Source organism: Anolis carolinensis, chromosome 2, assembly GCF_035594765.1.
Source record: "Anolis carolinensis isolate JA03-04 chromosome 2, rAnoCar3.1.pri, whole genome shotgun sequence".
NCBI lineage: Eukaryota > Metazoa > Chordata > Lepidosauria > Squamata > Dactyloidae > Anolis > Anolis carolinensis.
Genome location: NC_085842.1, coordinates 81,330,590 through 81,349,988, shown reverse-complemented (window position 1 = coordinate 81,349,988; position 19,399 = coordinate 81,330,590). Strand labels below are relative to the sequence as shown.

The 19,399-nt window shown below is 43.7% G+C and overlaps 1 protein-coding gene across 2 annotated transcripts in view; it reads right to left on the bottom strand.

Moving 5' to 3' along the window:
- Positions 1-1,241: 1,241 nt before the first annotated feature.
- LOC100566351 (semaphorin-3D) overlaps positions 1,242-19,399 on the bottom strand; it is a 47,137-nt gene continuing 28,979 nt past the window's right edge. For both annotated transcript variants that reach the window (XM_008105079.3, XM_008105080.3), the window contains exons 12-18: positions 19,030-19,252; positions 15,513-15,601; positions 14,004-14,045; positions 13,723-13,880; positions 9,248-9,312; positions 2,192-2,325; positions 1,242-2,004 (exon numbers count right to left, since the gene is read on the bottom strand). In XM_008105079.3, coding sequence (XP_008103286.2) covers positions 1,597-2,004; positions 2,192-2,325; positions 9,248-9,312; positions 13,723-13,880; positions 14,004-14,045; positions 15,513-15,601; positions 19,030-19,252 — 1,119 coding nt within the window. In that variant the 3' untranslated portion in view covers positions 1,242-1,596. The remainder of the gene's footprint in view (positions 2,005-2,191; positions 2,326-9,247; positions 9,313-13,722; positions 13,881-14,003; positions 14,046-15,512; positions 15,602-19,029; positions 19,253-19,399) is intronic.

Sequence of the window (19,399 nt, the reverse complement as noted above, 5' to 3'; positions counted from 1 at the left end):
ACCTCTGATAAAGATAATGGCTTCAATAACAATGTTTGCACCTCCAGTTACCAAATTGTATACTGGCCTGCTAAAATAAGAAGTTCATTTAAAAGCTCCTGGGTTCTTTCATCAAATTCTGATATAATGTTGGCTGCATCATTGTAAGTTTTGGATTAATTCTTCATAACAGATATTGAAAAGGAATTCACTTAATGCATCAAAATGAGAGGAAAGCTCAAAAGGGCAGCAGATTGATGTGACTCTCTTTCAGCAAAACTATGCTCGGCAAGAATTAGCAAACATAGCCAAAGAGTTCACACTGCAATGATACAGTATTGAGACCAGTCCTCAAATAGTGGCAACAATGACATGAGTGGATATCTCCTTTGCAAAAAATGTAACAGGTCGTGGTCACTTTTATGAGCAGCACACCTACTTTTGCTCTAATAGAAGCTGTTTGACAAGCATAGTTTTGGTCTCTTCTTGAAAATATTTAAATAAAATATTAAGAGAGATAGGATAATGATCAAATATCTGTCATTGTATTAAAATGCCAAGAGATGGAACTGCTCCCCATGTCTTTAGTTTGCTATTCAGGGACAATATTGGTTTTAACCATATAAATAAGGAACCATCTTCTTTTGATTTCAAACCAGTGGCTCCTGGGCCTAGTATGATCTGCTTTTTGATGAACAGCCAAAGTTCTTTTGCATGCATACCATTTTCTGTCAATGAGCTACAATGGCCACTCCTTAAAAAGCAGTAGTGCTGAAGGTGGGGAAATGAGCAGTGGGGTCAGGAACAATAGTAGAATGTTAAAATGAGATGTTGAATGAGACAAATGACAACTGAACTGTTTCTTGATAAGAGCGAAGCCAGGCCAGAGAACGAGAAACTGAATTCCACTTTCAAGTTGGCTGCTTCCCGAGAGCACCTATGTTCACAGAGTCTTTGAGTATATTCCTTAAAATGGTAACATATCTGACAGCACACCTGTCAACTAGGACTGGTTCCCTGTTTCTGCTATGTACACTCTCACTAAGAAAAAAAAATCCTGTACATAAGTTGTGAAGCAGCCCCAAAACTTTAGAAAAAACAATTCTCTGTTAGATCATCCTTGTTTACACAGGTTTGGCATGTAAGGAGCCAAATTCCCACAGCATTGTATTATTTTATAACATAATTCCCCTCCCTACTAGGGCTTACTGAATTCCGTTTTGCAAATGCTAGGCCAATAAAAAGCCCCACAATAAGCACCATTAATGATTACCATTTATTAGGAAATCAAGATGGGAAGAACTGTATAAAGCATGTACTTGGAAGAATAAAGAAACAAAAGCTCTCTCTTCCATTCTGTATTGGACAGGATTTTCATAATTAGTTCTATAGGCTTATGGTATGTGTTTGTCAAACTGGGCAAAAGACCTCTGCATTTCTCAAGCAGACTTACTTGGTTCTTTACACTTCCCTTGAATTCCTTGTTTAGGAAAAGAGTTGCAGTTTAAAGAAGGATAGACTTTGGTCTGGAGTGGGAAGAATATGGTGAGTGCCCTTCATGTGTCCATTGGGGCATTCTGTACACATCTGCAGCTAGAGTACGGTAGTTCAGTGCTGCTACAAGGATCCAGGCTGCCGACGCACTCGGCCCTTTTTGCTTTCTGGGGGATGCTGCTGCCAGTTCGGGTTCCAGACCTTTTGCCTCTGCTTTTTCCTTTCCTTGCAAATCTCATCCAAATTGGTGCCAGGTGCTCCTAAGGCCCATGAATAGCCCTTGTAAGGAAATGGAAGCTCCAACCTGTGGTTGGTGCTGGATGAAACTCCAACTTCCTTTGTGCTCTTGCTTTGCCTGGAGGTTAATGCCTCCACAGCCTGGTGTCCAATGATGCGCAGGTTGTAGAAGCTGAGTGTTTGAGAAAAGGAGTTATCCATTCCTTGGCAATGGTAGGTACCAGCATCCTGCTGTGATAGCTGACTAATCAACAACCCTTGCTCTAGAATGAAGAAGCGGTCAGTGCTCCGAATCTGCAAGGAACCCAGACAATATTTTGTTTAGCATTGGACTTGGTTGTAATTACAATGCTAATCTGGTATTCACATTGCATTCCCTAATTGATAACCATTTCCCCAGCAGCAGATGCCCATGTTTCCCATGGCTCCCTAAGGGCCCAAGGAATCTGCCCTACTCCTTAACTTGTGTTTCACCCAGTACCTCCTCCAGAGCAACTGTATTGCTGTGCTGCACTAGCCAATGAATGGTGGTCTGGGGAGAATGTGGAAGGCATTCAAGAAAGGTCGAGTTGTTCTGCACGCCAAAGATCACAATTTCTTCAGCCAAGAAGGTTCCTGCGTGGAAATAAAAGAGAGAAGAGTGCATGACCAGTGGGACAAAAATGCTTTCCAGTCATCACTGAAGATTCTGTAACAACTATGAAACAAAATCTCCCGTTTATATGGGGGGGGGGGGGGAGGATTGCACCTTTTCCCGTTGTTCTACAAAGCCAAATATCTTAATTTGTGGCACAACACTGTGATTCAGCAGAGAATGGGACTTTGATAGAACCAACATAAGGATCTATAGAACACACTGCTCCCTCCATACCGCTTCTGTTGCTTGCCTTGTTTAGAGAATAGCTATGCCTAATCAGCAAAGTTCATGGTGTATGCTCACTTCAGTTTAATCTGGTGTATGCTCAATTCAGTTTAGATTTAAGATTTGGCCAAGTGTCTTCTAAGCCTCTACAACAGTGCTTTCCAAACTTTGTGTTGTGACACATTGGCATCAGATCCCATTTGGTTTTGGAAGCTTAATAATGTCAGCCCTGGTGAGTACTTGGATGGGAGATGGTCAATGAATACCAGGTGCTGTAGACTGTATTCAGAGGAAGGGATTGGAAAAACCACCTGGGTATGCCTTGCCTAAGGAAACCATATGGACATCATGGGGTTTTTGTGTGTGTGTGTCAGGAGCAACTTGAGAAACTGCAAGTCGCTTCTGGTGTGAGAATTGGCCGTCTGCAAGGACGTTGCCCAAGGGACGCCCGGATGTTTTTTGATGTTTTTACCATCCTTGTGGGAGGCTTCTCTCATGTCCCTGCATGGAGCTGGTGCTGATAGAGGGAGCTCATCCACACTCTCTCCGGGTTGGATTCGAACTGGCAACCTTCAGGTCAGCAATCCAACCTTCAGGTCATCAGTCCTGCTGGCACAAGGGTTTAACCCACTGCACCACCTATCATGGAGAGGTGACTTGAAGGCACATACCTAGACAAGTGCTGACAGCAAGATTCAATCCACAGCATAGAGCTTTTCTACTTGCCTCCTACCCTCAAACATGTACAGTAGAGTCTCACTTATCCAACACTCGCTTATCCAACATCCTGGATTATCCAACGCATTTTTGTAGTCAATGTTTTCAATACATCATGATATTTTGGTGCTAAATTAATAAATACAGTAATTACTACATAGTATGACAGCGTATTGAACTACTTTTTCTGTCAAATTTGTTGTATAACATAATGTTTTAATGCTTAATTTGTAAAATCATAAACTAATTTGATGTTTAATAGGCTTTTCCTTAATCCCTCCTTATTATCTAACATATTCACTTATCCAACGTTCTGCCGGCCCGTTTATGTTGAATAAGTGAGACTCTACTGTATTTGCATGTCAGGAGTCACTTAAAAGATTTTTACATTAGAGTGAATGGATGGGAGTGCAGTTGGGCAGGAAGAAAGATATGGCCACCTGACTTTTCAGGCCAAGCTGTTAGTCTTAGCTACAGGGAAGGTGGAGGCAGTCCCTATTGTCACATGCAGGAATAATTGGCCAAGCATTTGTTTTGTTCATTTTCTATAGCTTTTTCTTTAAAAAGTACCCAAGAGTGCCAAAATTACTATTTCCAGACAACATAGCGACTTTCACATACAAGGCACAATTTTGAAATGAAATACTACATATTTTGACTAATCCTAATGGGAGAGATCTCAGCAAGAGGAAAGAAATTAAGGCTGTCATGTATGAGATTTAGTGAAGTTTGCATTCAGAAGCGAAGGAAACAATGTAGAGGGAATGTTGCTTTTCAGTGTTTTTTAGTGTTAGGCAATTCAGAGTGCTTCATTAGTCAGGCAAAAGTCATCATAATGGAAGAGTACAATGATAAATGCAGAAGCATCAGCTTTTACACCAGCAGAAGTGTCACAGTTATTTATTATTTATTTATTTCAAATATTTCTATCCCGCCCTTCTCACCCGGAGGGACTCAGGGCGGCGTACAATTGGCAACAATTCGATGCCGATACATCATTAAAAACAACAACATATAAAAAATACAACCAATTAAATACAGTATAAAATATAAAACATAAAACGTGTTTAAAATCCGTTCGTCCAATATCCTCCAACTTTATCCATATAACAATCTGGGTCGTCTTTATCATTTATTCATTAAAAGCCTGGGCACAAAGCCATGTTTTTAAGGCTTTTCTAAAACTCAAAAGGGTTGGGGCTTGCCGTATATCTCTGGGGAGGGTGTTCCATAGCCGGGGAGCCACCACCGAGAAGGCCCTGTCCCTCGTTCCCACCAGCCGCGCCTGTGAGGCAGGCGGGACTGAGAGCAGGGCCTCTCCAGATGACCTCAGGGATGTTCCTGGCTCATAGGAGGAGATACGTTCGGACGAGTAGATTGGGCCAGAACCGTTTAAGGCTTTATAGGTCAAAACCAGCACTTTGAATTGGGTTCGGTAGCATATCGGCAGCCAGTGGAGCTGGCTTAACAAGGGGGTAGTACGCTCCCTGTAAGCCGCCCCAGTTATTAGTCTGGCTGCCGCCCGTTGTACTAGTTGGAGCTTCCGAGCCGTCTTCAGAGGCAACCCCACGTAGAGAGCGTTGCAGTAGTCCAAACGGGATGTAACCAGAGCGTGGACCACCGTGGCCAAGTCAGACCTCCCAAGGAACGGGCGCAGCTGGCGCCCAAGTCTTAGTTGTGCGAAGGCTCCCCTGGCCACCGCCGAGACCTGGGGTTCCAGGCTCAGCGATGAGTCCAGGAGAACCCCCAGACTGCGAACCTGCGTCTTCAGGGGGAGTGCGACCCCGTCCAGCACAGGCTGTAACCCTATTCCCTGTTCAGCCCTGCGACTGACCAGGAGGACCTCTGTCTTGTCTGGATTAAGTTTCAATTTGTTCGCCCTCATCCAGTCCGACACAGCGGCCAGACACCGGTTCAGGACCTGGACAGCCTCCTTAGTGACAGGTGGGAAGGAGTGACAGAGCTGGACATCATCTGCGTACAGATGACACCTCACCCCGAAACTCCGGATGATCTCTCCCAGCGGCTTCATGTAGATGTTAAACAACATGGGGGACAGTACTGAACCCTGCGGGACCCCACAAGTCAATGGTTGTGGGGCCGAGCAGGCGTCCCCCAGTGACACCATCTGGGAACGCCCCTCCAGGAAGGACCGGAGCCACTGCAAAACAGTACCTCCGAGACCCATCCTGGCAAGGCGCCCCAGAAGGATACCGTGATCGACAGTATTGAAGGCCGCTGAGAGGTCCAGCAGAACCAGCAGGGACACACTCCCGCTGTCCAGCTCGCGGCGTAGATCATCGACTAAGGCGACCAAGGCTGTCTCGGTACCATGCCTGAAGCCAGACTGTGCCGGATCCAGATAATCGGTATCTACCAAGAATGCCTGCTGTTGTGCGGCCACCACACGTTCCACGACCTTGCCCAAAAAGGGGAGATTGGAAATAGGCCGATAGTTCTCCAATTGAGTGGGGTCCAGTGATGGCTTCTTCAACAGCGGTTTGATCACAGCCAATTTAAGGCTCGCTGGAAATATGCCTTCCCGAAGGGAGGCATTCACCACCACCTTCACCCACTCGGCCAATCCCCCTCTGGCTTCTCTCACCAGCCAGGATGGGCAGGGGTCTAGGATGCATGTGGTAGCCCTCACCTCTCCAAGCACCTTGTCCACGTCCTCAGGCTGAGCCAATTGAAACGAATCCATCAAAATGGGACAAGCAGGTGCTCTTGCTACATCCTCGGAGACTGCCGTTAATATGGTGTCAAAGCTAGAACGGATCAAAGCGACTTTGTCCGCAAAGAACTGAGCAAATGCTTCACAGCGGGCTGCCGAGTTGTCAGGGATCCCGTCTTGGGGGGCGGGATATAACAAACCTCTGACAACTCGGAACAGCTCCGCCGGACGGTTCTTTGCGGACGCAATATTAGCTGCAAAGAAAACATTCTTTGCAGCATCTATTGCCGCGGCATATGCCCTGAGATAGAGACATAGCCGTGTTCGGTTTGGCTCGCTCGGCTTCGAACGCCACACACCCTCTAGTTCCCTCTTCTTTCGCTTCATCGCTGCCAGCTCCTCAGTGAACCAAGGAGATGGTTTAGCTCGGGTACTCGAAAGGGGACGTTCCGGAGCGATCGTGTCTATTGCCCTAGTCACCTCCTTGTTCCAGAGGGCGACCAGAGCATCGACAGAATCACCAGCCAAGGTGGCGGGAAATTCCCCAAGAGCCATCAGGAATCCATCCGGATCCATAAGCCTCCTGGGGCGGACCATTTTGGGTCCTCCACCCCTGCGGAGGTTGGGGGGCGCAGTGATTCTAAACCTGATCAGGTGATGGTCGGTCCATGGCAAAGGAGCAATGGTGAGCTCCTCCACACCGCCACCTTCCTCCCATCCCTGGCAGAAAACCAAGTCAAGTGTGTGCCCCGCTTTGTGGGTAGGGCCAGATACTAGTTGGGACAGCCCCATGGTTGCCATGGTGGCCATGAAGTCCTGAGCTGCACCAGAAGGAGTGGTCTCGGCATGGACATTGAAGTCCCCCAGCACAATGAGTCATTGGGACTCCAGCGCCAGGCCAGAGACCATCCCTGCTAGCTCAGGCAGGGAGACTGTAGTGCAGCGGGGTGGTCGGTACACTAGCAGAATCCCTAAACTGTCCTGGCCCCCTACCCTCAGATGAGCACACTCAAACAAGGTAGACTGCGGGATGGGGCACCTGGTCAGGGGGATGGACTCCTTATAGACCACTGCAACCCCTCCTCCTCTCCCTCCAGATCTTGGTTGATGCTGCACGGCATAACCTGGTGGACAAAGCTGGGTGAGATTGGCCCCCCCAGCTTCATCCAACCAGGTCTCCGTTATGCACACCAGGTCTGCCTGCTCATCCAGGATAAGATCCTGGATGATTGCAGCTTTACCATTGACAGACCTGGCGTTCAGCATCACCACCTTCAGATCGGAGAGCCCGCCAACTTGGGCACCCAAGTTTACTGTGTCAGGAGGCCGTTTTAAATCTACAAGCACTCTGTTGCTCACCCTAGGCAGAATTAGATTATGCCTCCCTTTCCCGTATCTCCCCCTCCCCTGGATCACCTCGATGGGGGCCCCCCAGCTGCTAGACACATACCCTCTCCCTACATGGTCTACCATAATGGTAGACTCACTTTCACACGTGAGGATCTTATTACCGCTGTCTCCTACTTCTATCTCCTTTAAGGACATATTGGTATTCTAACTGGGAGCAGTAGTATACTCAGCGTAAAGTGCTACAATGATGGTACTTTACCCCAACCCCTATGAGAGTGCTCCAGTGCTTTTATCCATGGTTGTTAATTGCACTGGCCCAATAGACTTTAACCACTGACTTTAACCACAGTCTCTCTTAAAGGTGTAGAATAAGGCCACCCTGCAAAGCAGTATCAATCGCATCCAGCAGCGTTTGCATTAAACAGAACCAGAGTTGGGTTTATATTAACAATGACACCTAAATCCCTGCCTGACAGTGTTTATGGAAAGTCAGGTGAGTGCCTCCATTTCCCCAGCTGTGGCTAAAATACTAATGAAAGATCTGTGATAGCCACACAACTCTCAGTGTAAACTAGGGAGCACTTTAAATGAAATGGATGTTGTCTCCCATGCAGTCAGGGGCTACATTTAATCCTTTCTCCACCTAAGCAAGTTTTGTACAGGTTACTCAGCCTGGCAGTGCTGGGTGAAAAAAGAGGAGGCTGGGCATATTTCTACTAAGCAATGATTCATAGGTATATTGAAGCCTGCCTTTCAGTGAAGGGCTGGTTTAAGTGGTCTTTGGAATGTTCCCCACTTCTGAATGGCATTATGCATACTCCATCTGTGGAGTGGTTCAGACCTAGCATCTCAGAAGTGGACCCAGTGAGTGGCTCTTGATGAGACAGTGAAATATCTACGAAAGAATGATATTTTTATTGGCCAACCAAAATGCATCAAACACTGAAGCTTTACAAAAGATAGAAACATCTTGGATCCTAAATGAGATGACTTCACTGTTGCTCACCGAGTTTGAATCTTACCGTCCTTTGCCTTGGTTCCCTCATGGCCAAAAATGGGAGAGTGGCCTCTGATTACATTGAGATCCCTCCAGATCAGTGGTTCTCAACCTGTGGGTCCCCAGGTGTTTTGGCATACAACAGCCAGTTTCCCAGCTGTTAGGAGTTCTGAGAGTTGAAGACCAAAATATCTGGGGACCCGCAGGTTGAGAACTACTGCTCCAGACCAACTGAGAAACAGAACCAACACCTGATACAATATTGTCCTGTTACTCCAACACTATCACTTTTCTCTTCTTCTGTATGATTTTAAAACATATTTTGCCTAATGAAGGAACTACCAGAGCTTGGAAAGCTTGCATGAAGTGTTTCGTGCATCATGCTTGGTCCATAAAGGTACCATTCTTTGGTGGCTTTTGTTTTATTTTGCTGTACAGCCTACACATTTATCCCTGAAAATGTTTCCTGGAAAATCTATCCAATTTTAAGATCTGTTGCAGCTGATGAATTAGGGTACGTTCTTCAGAGATGAATAGAAAGGTATCACTTTAGAAAGCTATAGCTATTCCCAGCACAAAGAGAAGCTTCTTGTCCCTTCTTGTCATGTAGCTGTTAAAGACCAGGAATCATCTCAAGAGGGCAAGAAAAAGATATGACACTTCAAACATGGCCATCATATAGGTACCCAAAGCCAGAAATTTAAGAGCAAAGCCTCTAACAGCCTCTAATTTAAGAACAAAGCCTCTTGGGTCTCAGTCATTTGATCTGCCACTTTTGGCTTCTGACTTTGAGGTTTTTTTTTATAAAAAAAACTCATGCTTTTTCTATCCCAAATATAAAAGCATTTACAAAACTTGGTAAGTTCTTATCAAAGTTGAATTGAACTGAAATTCTTACCTACGTCATACCATACGTCACCACTTTTTCTTGACTCACCTTTTGCAGCATTTTGGCACCGTCCAGCTGGGTTGGCCTTCCGCATATGTTGGCACTGTGCTTTTCTACAGGAAAGACAACCAGTAGGTATATTTAGCATATGGTTGCACAAAGGCCAAGCCCATGAAGCAGAATTAACCAACTATATATAGTGAAATCTTACATTAAGCAGGTGGTGCCTAATTCTCCACCCACACAGTTCATTGTCCTCTCTCCACCCCATGCCTTGTTGCTTCATTTGTGGGCAGAATGTAGTAGGGAGGCAATTCAGATGATGAAGTAGCAGCTGGACTCAGTCCGAGAGGGAAGAAATGAAGGCGCATTCACAGTTAGGGGCACCCCCTTTCCCTTCCTTTAAAAGTCCAGAGCAGACTCATCTTCATAATCTCAATTCCCCGCCCCGCAACCATCCCTCCTCTCTGGTATGCAGACTCAGTGATGGTGTCTCGTGTGTGACTGGACAGCTCCCAGTTGATGGTTTTGTACTGAGTGTACTAGACTAGAGCAGCAGTTCTTAAACTGTGGTCCGCGGAGATACTGAGGGGCTCTGCACTTTCATCCTCCTCCTCTTTCCTCCTCTTTCTGTTTCAAGGGTGCTCGGCGGCATCATTGTCCACCAGGGGCACTAACCTTTTCCAAATGCCCCCCTCGCCTCCCAGACCCCACTCCAGGCGCCCTCTTGCCGCACAGACTCTTATTATTTTTACAAAGGCTGGACGGCCATCTGATAATGAGATAATGAGAGATCACCATTAGGCTCCTGGTTGAGAACTATTTTATATCTGGGCTCTGCTAGTTCATGTCAGCACAGATACCATCATTGACCACACAACCAACACACACAACTTTGTGAACTCTAGTTAGCTCTGTAGATTAATGTGGATGTTTGTGCAGATTCCAAGTCATCATATAATTTTTGTTTAATTACGTTTGGCTCAATTTATTTGATGTGAGGTTTTAATGTTATTTTTATATGTGGGGTTTTTCATATGTGGGTTTTTCTGGGATTTGATATTGGTATTTGTTTGTTTTTATAGAGATATTGAATGTTTGCCACTTTATGTTGGGAATCCATCCTGAGTCTCCCTGTGGAGATAGGGCAGAACACAAATAAAATTATTATTATTATTATTATTATTATTATTATTATTATTATTATTATTATTATTACTACTATCTGTTGGGAATGCTTTGATTGTGCTTTTACTGCATGGCAGAAGAGGGTTGGACCGAATGGCCCCTGGGGTCTTCCACTGAAATACTGTTAAGTCTATGTTGGTTTAAATTGTTCTTCATTTTAAACATTGTATTGTTCTTTCTTTCTTTTGCACTACAAATGAGATATGTGCAGTGTGCATAGAAATTTGTTCATTTTTTTCCAGTTAGTTCACACAAACACTTCCAATCCATCTGCTACTGCCCCGGCCCGTCTGTCAAATTTTAAAACACAAGGCATCAAAAAATTTGTACATGCCTGATATATATACATTATATATAATATAATATATAAACATTTGGGGGGGGGGGGGCTCCACAAGATGCTTTTGCTTCAAAAAGGGCTCCACGGCCGAAAACGTTTGAGAACCCCTGGACTAGAGAATATCTCCTGTGCTTCATCTAAAAAGGGTGAAGTAAGTCATGCCCCTGGTGCACAGTGTGTTAAAGCGCTGAGCTGCTGAACTTGTGGATCAAAAGGACCCAGGTTCAAATCCCGGGAGCGGAATGAGCACCCGCTGTTAGCCCCAGCTCCTGCCAACCTAGCAGTTCGAAAACATGCAAAATGTGAGTAGATCAATAGGTACTGCTCCGACGGGAAGGTAACGGTGCTCCATGCAGTCATGCCGGCCACATGACCTTGGAGGTGTCTACGGACAACGCCGGCTCTTCAGCTTAGAAATGGAGATGAGCACCAACCCCCAGAGTCGGTCACGACTGGACTTAATGTCAGGGGAAACCTTTACCTTAAGTCATACTTAAATGTATGTATGTAGTTAATGGGTAGTCCAGTAAGTGCCAGACTTAGAAGGAAAAGGAAATGAAGTGGCCACAATATCGTGATCAGCTCCAAGTTCAACTATGGCTATCTCCCACTAGTTCAGTGGTGCTTTTTTAGTCAAGAGGACACTGATTTGGCAGCCTAGAAGATACCTTCCATGAACTCTACATGTCTAAACAGTGATCCTCCCTGGCTGAATGTTTCTGAAGGGGTTTGTGAAAGAGAAAGTGTATATTTATTTCGTGTCAAAAGCATTGTACATTTCAAATAATGGAAATAAAAATAAAATTAAAAAAAAGAAAAAAAAAGAAATCACAAGCAACTAAATAGTTTTGGACCAAAAGCGGGCAACAGCAACAGCAAGTACCTGGACCATCTTAACAGCATCCACCCAAACATCCAATTCACCATGGAAAAAGAAAAGGAAGGAAAACTGCCATTTCTGGATGTTCTGGTCATCCGCAAACCCAATCAACAATTGGGCCACACAGTTTACAGAAAACCTACACACACAGATAGATACCTTCATAAAAACTCCAACCATCACCCAAGTCAAAAAAGGAGCACAATCAAAGCCCTGACAGACCGTGCACAAAGAATCTGCGAACCTCACCTCCTCCAAGGTGAACTCAACCACCTAAACTGGGCTCTACAGGCCAATGGATACTCCACCACAGACATCAGAAGAGCTGCAAGGCCAAGAACAAGCCATGAGAGTCAAGACAAAGATCCACCCAGAGGAAAGGTGTTCTTACCATACATCAAGGGAACCACTTATCGCATAGGCAAACTGATGAAGAAGCACAACCTACAAACTATCTACAGACCCACGAAGAAAATCCAACAAATGCTACGGTCAGCGAAGGACAAGAGGGATCCTCTCTCTTCTGCAGGAGTCTACCGGATACCATGCAGCTGTGGACAAGTCTACATAGGGACCACCAAACGCAGCGCCCAAACAAGAGTCAAAGAACATGAAAGGCACTGCAGACTAATTCAACCAGAGAAATCAGCCATAGCAGAGCATTTGATGAACCAGCCTGGACACAGAATACTATTTGAGAACACAAAAATGCTGGACCATTCTAACAACTATCATGTCAGACTACACAGAGAAGCCATTGAAATCCACAAGCATGTGGACAACTTCAACAGAAAGGAAGAAACCATGAAAATGAACAAAATCTGGCTACCAGTATTACAAAACTCAAAAATCAGAACAGTAAATAAAAAGCAATACTCTGAAAACAGAGGGTTTCCAGACATGAATCAACCAAGGGCAGTTAACGACTCTAAACAAAGGATGCCCCAGAGGCAGGAAGAAGACAGCAGATAAGCTTTTCAATGCTAATTTAAGTGATTAACTACACATTCACACTGACCTCTCTCACCCTAGACTTTCCACAGATATATATTAACCTCTTTGCTTAGTTTTCTCCATACCTCACAACCTCTGAGGATGCCTGCCATAGATGTGGGCGAAACGTCAGGAGAGAATGCTTCTGGAACATGGCCACACAGCCCGAAAGACATACAACAACCCAGCAACCACATTGTCTGTAGCTTTAAACAACTCCTCCTCCGTACATGAGGCAGGGCATTGTGGGCAAGCATACATATGCTGAGTTGTTTGTTCAGCTCCACAGTCACACAAGGTGGAGGATTCCTCCAGGTAGTGCCACCTTGCCAAGTTGTCTTTTGATCTGCCCACTCCGCTTCTGAGTCTGTTCAGGGACTTCCAAGTTGCCCATTCTTGGTTTGCCCCTGGAGGAAGACCCTCTTGGGGGGCCATCCAGTTAGAATTGCCAGGTTTAGCTGCCCAGAGAGACACCCTTGCTGCTGCTGGAGGAACATCAAGAGGAGTGGTGGTTCTCATGAAGCCCTTCCTTGACTTGAGTCTGGTGGGAGGAGGCTGATAGTCATGCAGTGGGTGGCTTTCACAATGTTCGACCTTTTTTCTCTCACCATTAGCAGCAACTTCCCGTCGCACGTCAGGAGGGGCAATGCCAGCTAACTTGTAGAGTATGAGAGGAAGGGATTCCAAAACTGTTTTTAAGGTGGAAGGAGCCCTAGAATAGCCCACAATAGGGTCATCATAGGGGTCCCATTAAATTGGAAATGATTTGAAAGCACACAACAAACAGAAGGGTTCTCATTAATTTTGGCTAGTTAGCTTACCAGTAATATGGCTGCACAGTTTGCATATATATTTAATTAATATATTTGATCTTACTATTCCATTCCAGCAAGGCTGTTTATACTTCTCAACATGGTGCTCAACTTCAAACGCTGTCTCAATATATTTTGTGCTTCATCATTTAATGCACTTCTAATTCCTGAGATGACTCAAATACACAGAAGTTTAGGTGATCCAATTGCAGGGGAGGGCGCTCACTTGTCTAGGGGAAAGTCAATGCCAACACCCCTACCACCATCAAAGCATAAGCCTTGCAAAGAGTAGGAAAACCAGGGGCCTCACCTTTTTTTAGTGAGCAAATAGGGCTTGCAGGATTTGCCATCCCAGGTGCAGTAGGGATCTTGAGCCAGGCAGCACTCCGCACAAGCTTTGCCATAGAGCTCACAGCGGTGAAGGGAGAGCTGGACCACACCATTGGAGCTGCTCACAAACACTTCTTGCTGCTCAGAAGAGAGAGAGAAGGGGATGAAACCACCTCAATTTTATTTCCCCAACATTTGAAGAAAAAAAAAATCCCTGCCTCTCCCTTACTCTAGCATGTTCATTAGCAACCAAGCACTTACCCTTTTTAGAGAAAGCTGCATGTCTAGGATGAGTAAATGCTTCTACAAAAAAAAGAACAGCAGCAGTTTAAATAGACACAGAAAACCCTTGCTGAATTTAGTAGGTGCATTTCTAAAGTTTTGCCCCTGATATACATTTGTGTGCCCATAAACCTAGCCTGACCCCTTTCTGAAATCCTATATTCTCCCCATCTTCTGGAATGGCAAATTAGCCTTAAATGTAATTCCCCACTAATTTCCCATAGCCATCCTGGGTGAAGAGGCTAGCTTGACAAAAAGGTGTGTGTGGTTTAAAGTCCCAAACCTATTCATGCCATTGTAAAATATGAAATGCGCAATATAAAAGAGGATTAAAAGAAAGAACACAGAAATCTTTTTAAAAATTCTTAACTGTCCTGAGCTGGGGGTTGAAATAGACTGCTCATGGAGCCCCTTATAGGTTGTGTTTCATTAGCAACACAACCTATAATGCAAGTGGGTGTCCATCCACACAGAGGAATTTGTGGAAGGAAGTATTCAATGGATATGTAGAAACTCACCTGTGACAATAAAGACCAGAATGAACTGAAGAACTGAGATTCACCAAATAATTGGGTATATATTTTGTGATGAATTTGTACAGGAGCCTCCTATGATGTATGGAGATATTTTAAATTGTTCCCTTTACATTAATTCTATTTATATGCTTTTCTCATTTAGTCTGAGCAGAGCATAAGTCTTTTTAACACTGATGAATCAAACTGGGGCAGGGGATACCTTTCCTGGGAAGATCCCTGGGATTTCATTCTTGCCCTGAAGCTAAATGTTGCAGCCACTGCCACCGCAATCTGACTGAATAGCTAAACCAATATTATTCCTGTGACAAAATGAAAATCACACGTAGTTCATGTTTGACCAGTCCACTAAATGTCTTGCCAGAGAAAAGATATGTCACGCAGATGATCAGTAAAGAACAGGAACTTTTACTCTTTGAAATGCAGAGCAACATATATACAGTCATGTGAACAGTTGCACTGACTCACACAATGTCTTTGAGAGAGATTCAAATAGGCTTTAGGTGTCCAGGTAGAACGTCTTCTCTCCAGTAGCCCAGGAGCAAACCTCCATCTCTGTTTGCTCCTGCACAGAGAACTAAATGTAACTGTTACCAAAATTCCCAGGCTCAGTTAGCTCCCTGGGCATGACCCAACCAATCAGCTTCATGCTTTGCATTTTACAGTTAACACACACCCCAACAGATTTTTTACACGCTTTAACAATTCCCACCTAGAGATATGCCACTAAAATATATAATTTAATATATTGTATAATATATATGTATAATATAATGGGACTAACAAGTCCCATTCCTTTCAGATGACTTATTTCAATTGGGATTAAGATTTAATTTAGCCTAAAGCACACATTTGCAGTCAACATAAATGTGTCACAATGGGCTTCTCTACAAGGCTACCTACATGAATCCATATCCACAAATATATTTAAGAGTGAAAACAGAGTTCCACATACCTTTGAAATACTGATCTCCTCCAGGCTAATCTCCTGCAGTTCTTGCCCTTCTTTGCTAGCAACCCTCACCTTCAGCACTTTACCATCATCTGTTAGAAGCCGAACAAGAAGATATGTCAGAGAAAAGGAAGCTGTGTTCATTCATCCTTCAGAGGATTACTCACATCATAACCATCAAAGGGAAGAAAAGCAGTTTACTTCAGCAAATTCAGTAGATCATGTCTGAGAGATGTTTACATTAGACAACAATGGTAAAGAGAGGCTGCTAAAACCTGGTACTGTCAGCCCTCTGTATTCATGGATTGAATCAACTTCAGCTGTAAAACATCCCTCCCACCTAAAAATTCCAAGAAACAAGTGTTTAATTACAGGGTTATGGTTAAAGTAGCAATTTTATATGACTTATATCTTTTTACTATGCCACTGGATATAATGGAACTTGTGCATCCAGGGATTTTGTTATCCATATGGGTTCTGTAAGCAACTCTCCAGCAGATACCAAGGCCCAGTGTATATACACCTAAACCTGATACATTAACATTCAATAAATTTTTTTAAAAGAGCCTAAACACAATGCTACATTTGATTCCCCTGGTTAATAACTTCCAAGGATTTTTCGTCATGCCTATATCTAAAAAAAGAGAAATAATATGGTTTATTGTCAACTTCTTAAATTAAGCCAACAACAACATGGATTCCTACATGATTATTATTTTGGTCTTAAAGGTCAGAAAACCAGTAGAGGGTCAGGACGAAAGAGTTTCATTACAGTATGTTAATATCTCCCCCCCCCCCCATGAGATCAAAACATCTTTCCTAAATCAGATGTGAATCTTGAATGGAGCAGTAACATTTCCTTTCTGTTCCCAGAGTCTCAAGTAAAAAGAGGCAGCAGCATTATAATTTCTATCTAATGAAAATGTTGAAAGTACACAATCCATAAGTGTTCAAAAGAGCAAGTTCCCCTCAATATTCCTCAATCTATCCACACATGGAGGCACATCTTTTGTAGCTACCTTGTAAGGCCTATCAGGGTGATTTTTTTCACATATGATTTATAGAGTTTGGGGGAACTGCAGAAGGATGGTGTCCACATCTTCCCCCTTTTCCACTGCTCTGGATTTGACTGCCTAAACCTTTCCCTTTGGAAAAAAAAAACCCAAGTGACCAGGGAGCTGTGTTGACACTGGCAGAATGGCAAAGGAGGCTTTTGGGATCAGTTTGCTGCAGCATGTTTGAAGTAAACAATGCAATTTGCAAAGGGTGAAATGCAAAAAAAAACTATCACAAAGTTTTCTTGGCAGGATTTGTTCAGAAAGGTTTTGGTTTTGCTTCCATTATTTCTGCAGCTCAACAGCTCTTCCCTATTCACCAGAGTGAGATCTTACTTCCATAACCATAATACATTTTGGAACCTATCCATACTTTTTCACAGCTTTGATCTTTGCTAAGATGAAACTATTAGAAAGACTGCAAGCTGTGTTCAAGATGCGAACACATTGAGACCTGTTATGATACTTCCTTTGTTGTTTTTCCCTTTTTGCTAAGAGTTTCTAACTTTGTTTTGATAGCTGTTGTAGCCTATGGATGATGTTTTCAATTGTGAGTGGTCTCTATCCAAAGAGATGGCCTATCATTTCAAGAACCTGCATATATACTTTGTTCTATTTAAATCTGCTTGATAGGGGCAGAATAAATATCTCAGACATTTGAAAAGTCATCTTTTAATTCCAGTTATGTTGGGGGTGCCATAAGTCAACATGCTACTTGAAGGTACATACACATAGAGATATATGTTGTTATTAGTAAACTTCATCAAATTAACTTTATGACAAGCTGATGCAAGAGAGACCTGTGCGTACCTTGATATGAACAGTCCTGCTCAGTTCTTGTAAACTCAGGTTAACTGTGTCTTCCTTAACTGAATCTACCCATTTCATTTACCATAAGAAACAAAATTTATTACGCTTTGCAAGGGCTATAATGGCTATATATATCATGTCAGAAGCAACTTGAGAACATACTGGAGTGAGAGAATTGGCTGTCTACAGAGACGTTACCCAGAGAATGCCCGGATTTGTTACCATCCTTCTGGGAAGCTTCTCTCATGTCCCTGCAAGCTAGAGCTGACAGACGGGAGCTCATCCCATCATGTGGATTCGAACCAGCAACCTTCAGGTCAGCAGTCCAGGGGTTTAACCCATTGCACCACCACTGCTCCAGTTGTATATGGCTGTGTATAAAGGAAGCACATAGACCTGATGGTGTTTTGAGCCAAGAGAGATGAGATGGAAGTAGACATGTCAGTCTGAATTGTATCATTGTTGATTCTGTATAGAACTGACAGATGACATGGCAGGAAGGAGCTGGATTCATCCATCTGTAATTGCTTCTCTTCAAGCTCCATGGAACATGAAGCAAAGAGGGGCTCAAGCTTCCTGTGCCCTCCCAAAAAGACTAGGTTAGAGAGCCCTTATGAAACAAAATTGGACCACCAACGTAATCATGTCTCCTTGGGAATTATCAGAAATGTACTAAATAACAAAGCAGTGAACACCAAGGAATATTAAGAAAGTGATTGTTATTGAGCCCTCCTAGGACTAATAAAGGTTGCCTGCGATCTCTTTTCTGCACATTTACAAGGAAGAAAGCGACATTGGGAACATGGAAGAACCTAGATAGACCTTCCCCTTCTAAGAGTCTTCCTATTTGAGGATAATTCAGTGTCAATAAATGGGGAAAAGAATGGTGTATTACCCATGTTAGCTCATTTTACCATCATGTCTGTCTCTACAATGAGTAAATTTCAACAAGGTTGTTCTCAGTGTTGTAGTCATCATGAAGAATAAGAGTCCTCTCTTCAAAGAAATCCAAGGGGTCTGGAGAAGACTCCAGCAGCACTTTTGAGACTTAATGATATTTCAAGCAGAAGCTTTTGCTGATTCCAGTCAATTTCAAGATCAACTTATGCTTATTTCTCTCGGTCTGTGAACCTTATTTTAAAGCGTAAGGCAATTCATGCTATTGAGAGCATGGGGGCGGGGGACAAACAGTCATTAAATCAACAACTTATTTCATAGTTGGTTACTAGGATCCCTTTCATGCTACACAGTTATAGCACTGTGATTTCACATCAACAGTTATGGCTGCATCCCATGGAATCCTGGGATTTGTAGTTTAGAGAGGGGCATTTATGATTCCCAGGCAAAGTACTCCAGTGCCTCACTAAACTATTTATTCCAGGATTTCATAGTGTAGCTATGGCAGTTAAACTGGAACCATAGGAGTATAAACAGGTAGTATGAAAGATTCCTATATCATTTGAGAGCATTTTGACTGGCAAAAACTTTTTACCTTTACTACTATAGCCTGCTTTTTTTCCTTTCCATGCAACTTACTTTCGCACTCTACCAACTCCCACCTTCCTTTGCCCTCTTAGCTGGAAAGGTCAAATGGGAAGATGTGAGAAGAGGAGTGTTGTAATATCACACAGACATATTTGCTTAGGACCCTCTACCTGTTCCAAGGAAGAGGACATCCACGTGCCCAGCTTCTGACTCCACTCTGTCCACCAACAGCTGATGGATCTGGAAGGGGACATTGGCTCGCATCAGGATGGGTTTCCCCTGGAGAGGATAGATGGGGTCCCACATCAGGTGGTGAGTGCGCATGAAGCTGATGACTTCATCAGGAAAATCCTTGGTTGACTGGAGGAGTGGGTCATATGTTTCACTGGGGCACTGGGAGAGAGAATGACAGACAGTGAAAATGGGAAAGGGCAGTAGAGTATTAGTATTGAACTTCCCCCAGAAGAGGTAGCCTTGTAGGGCTTATTAATAGCGATTAATCTTATTAATCTTCCAACATTCCCAACCCAAACAACAACA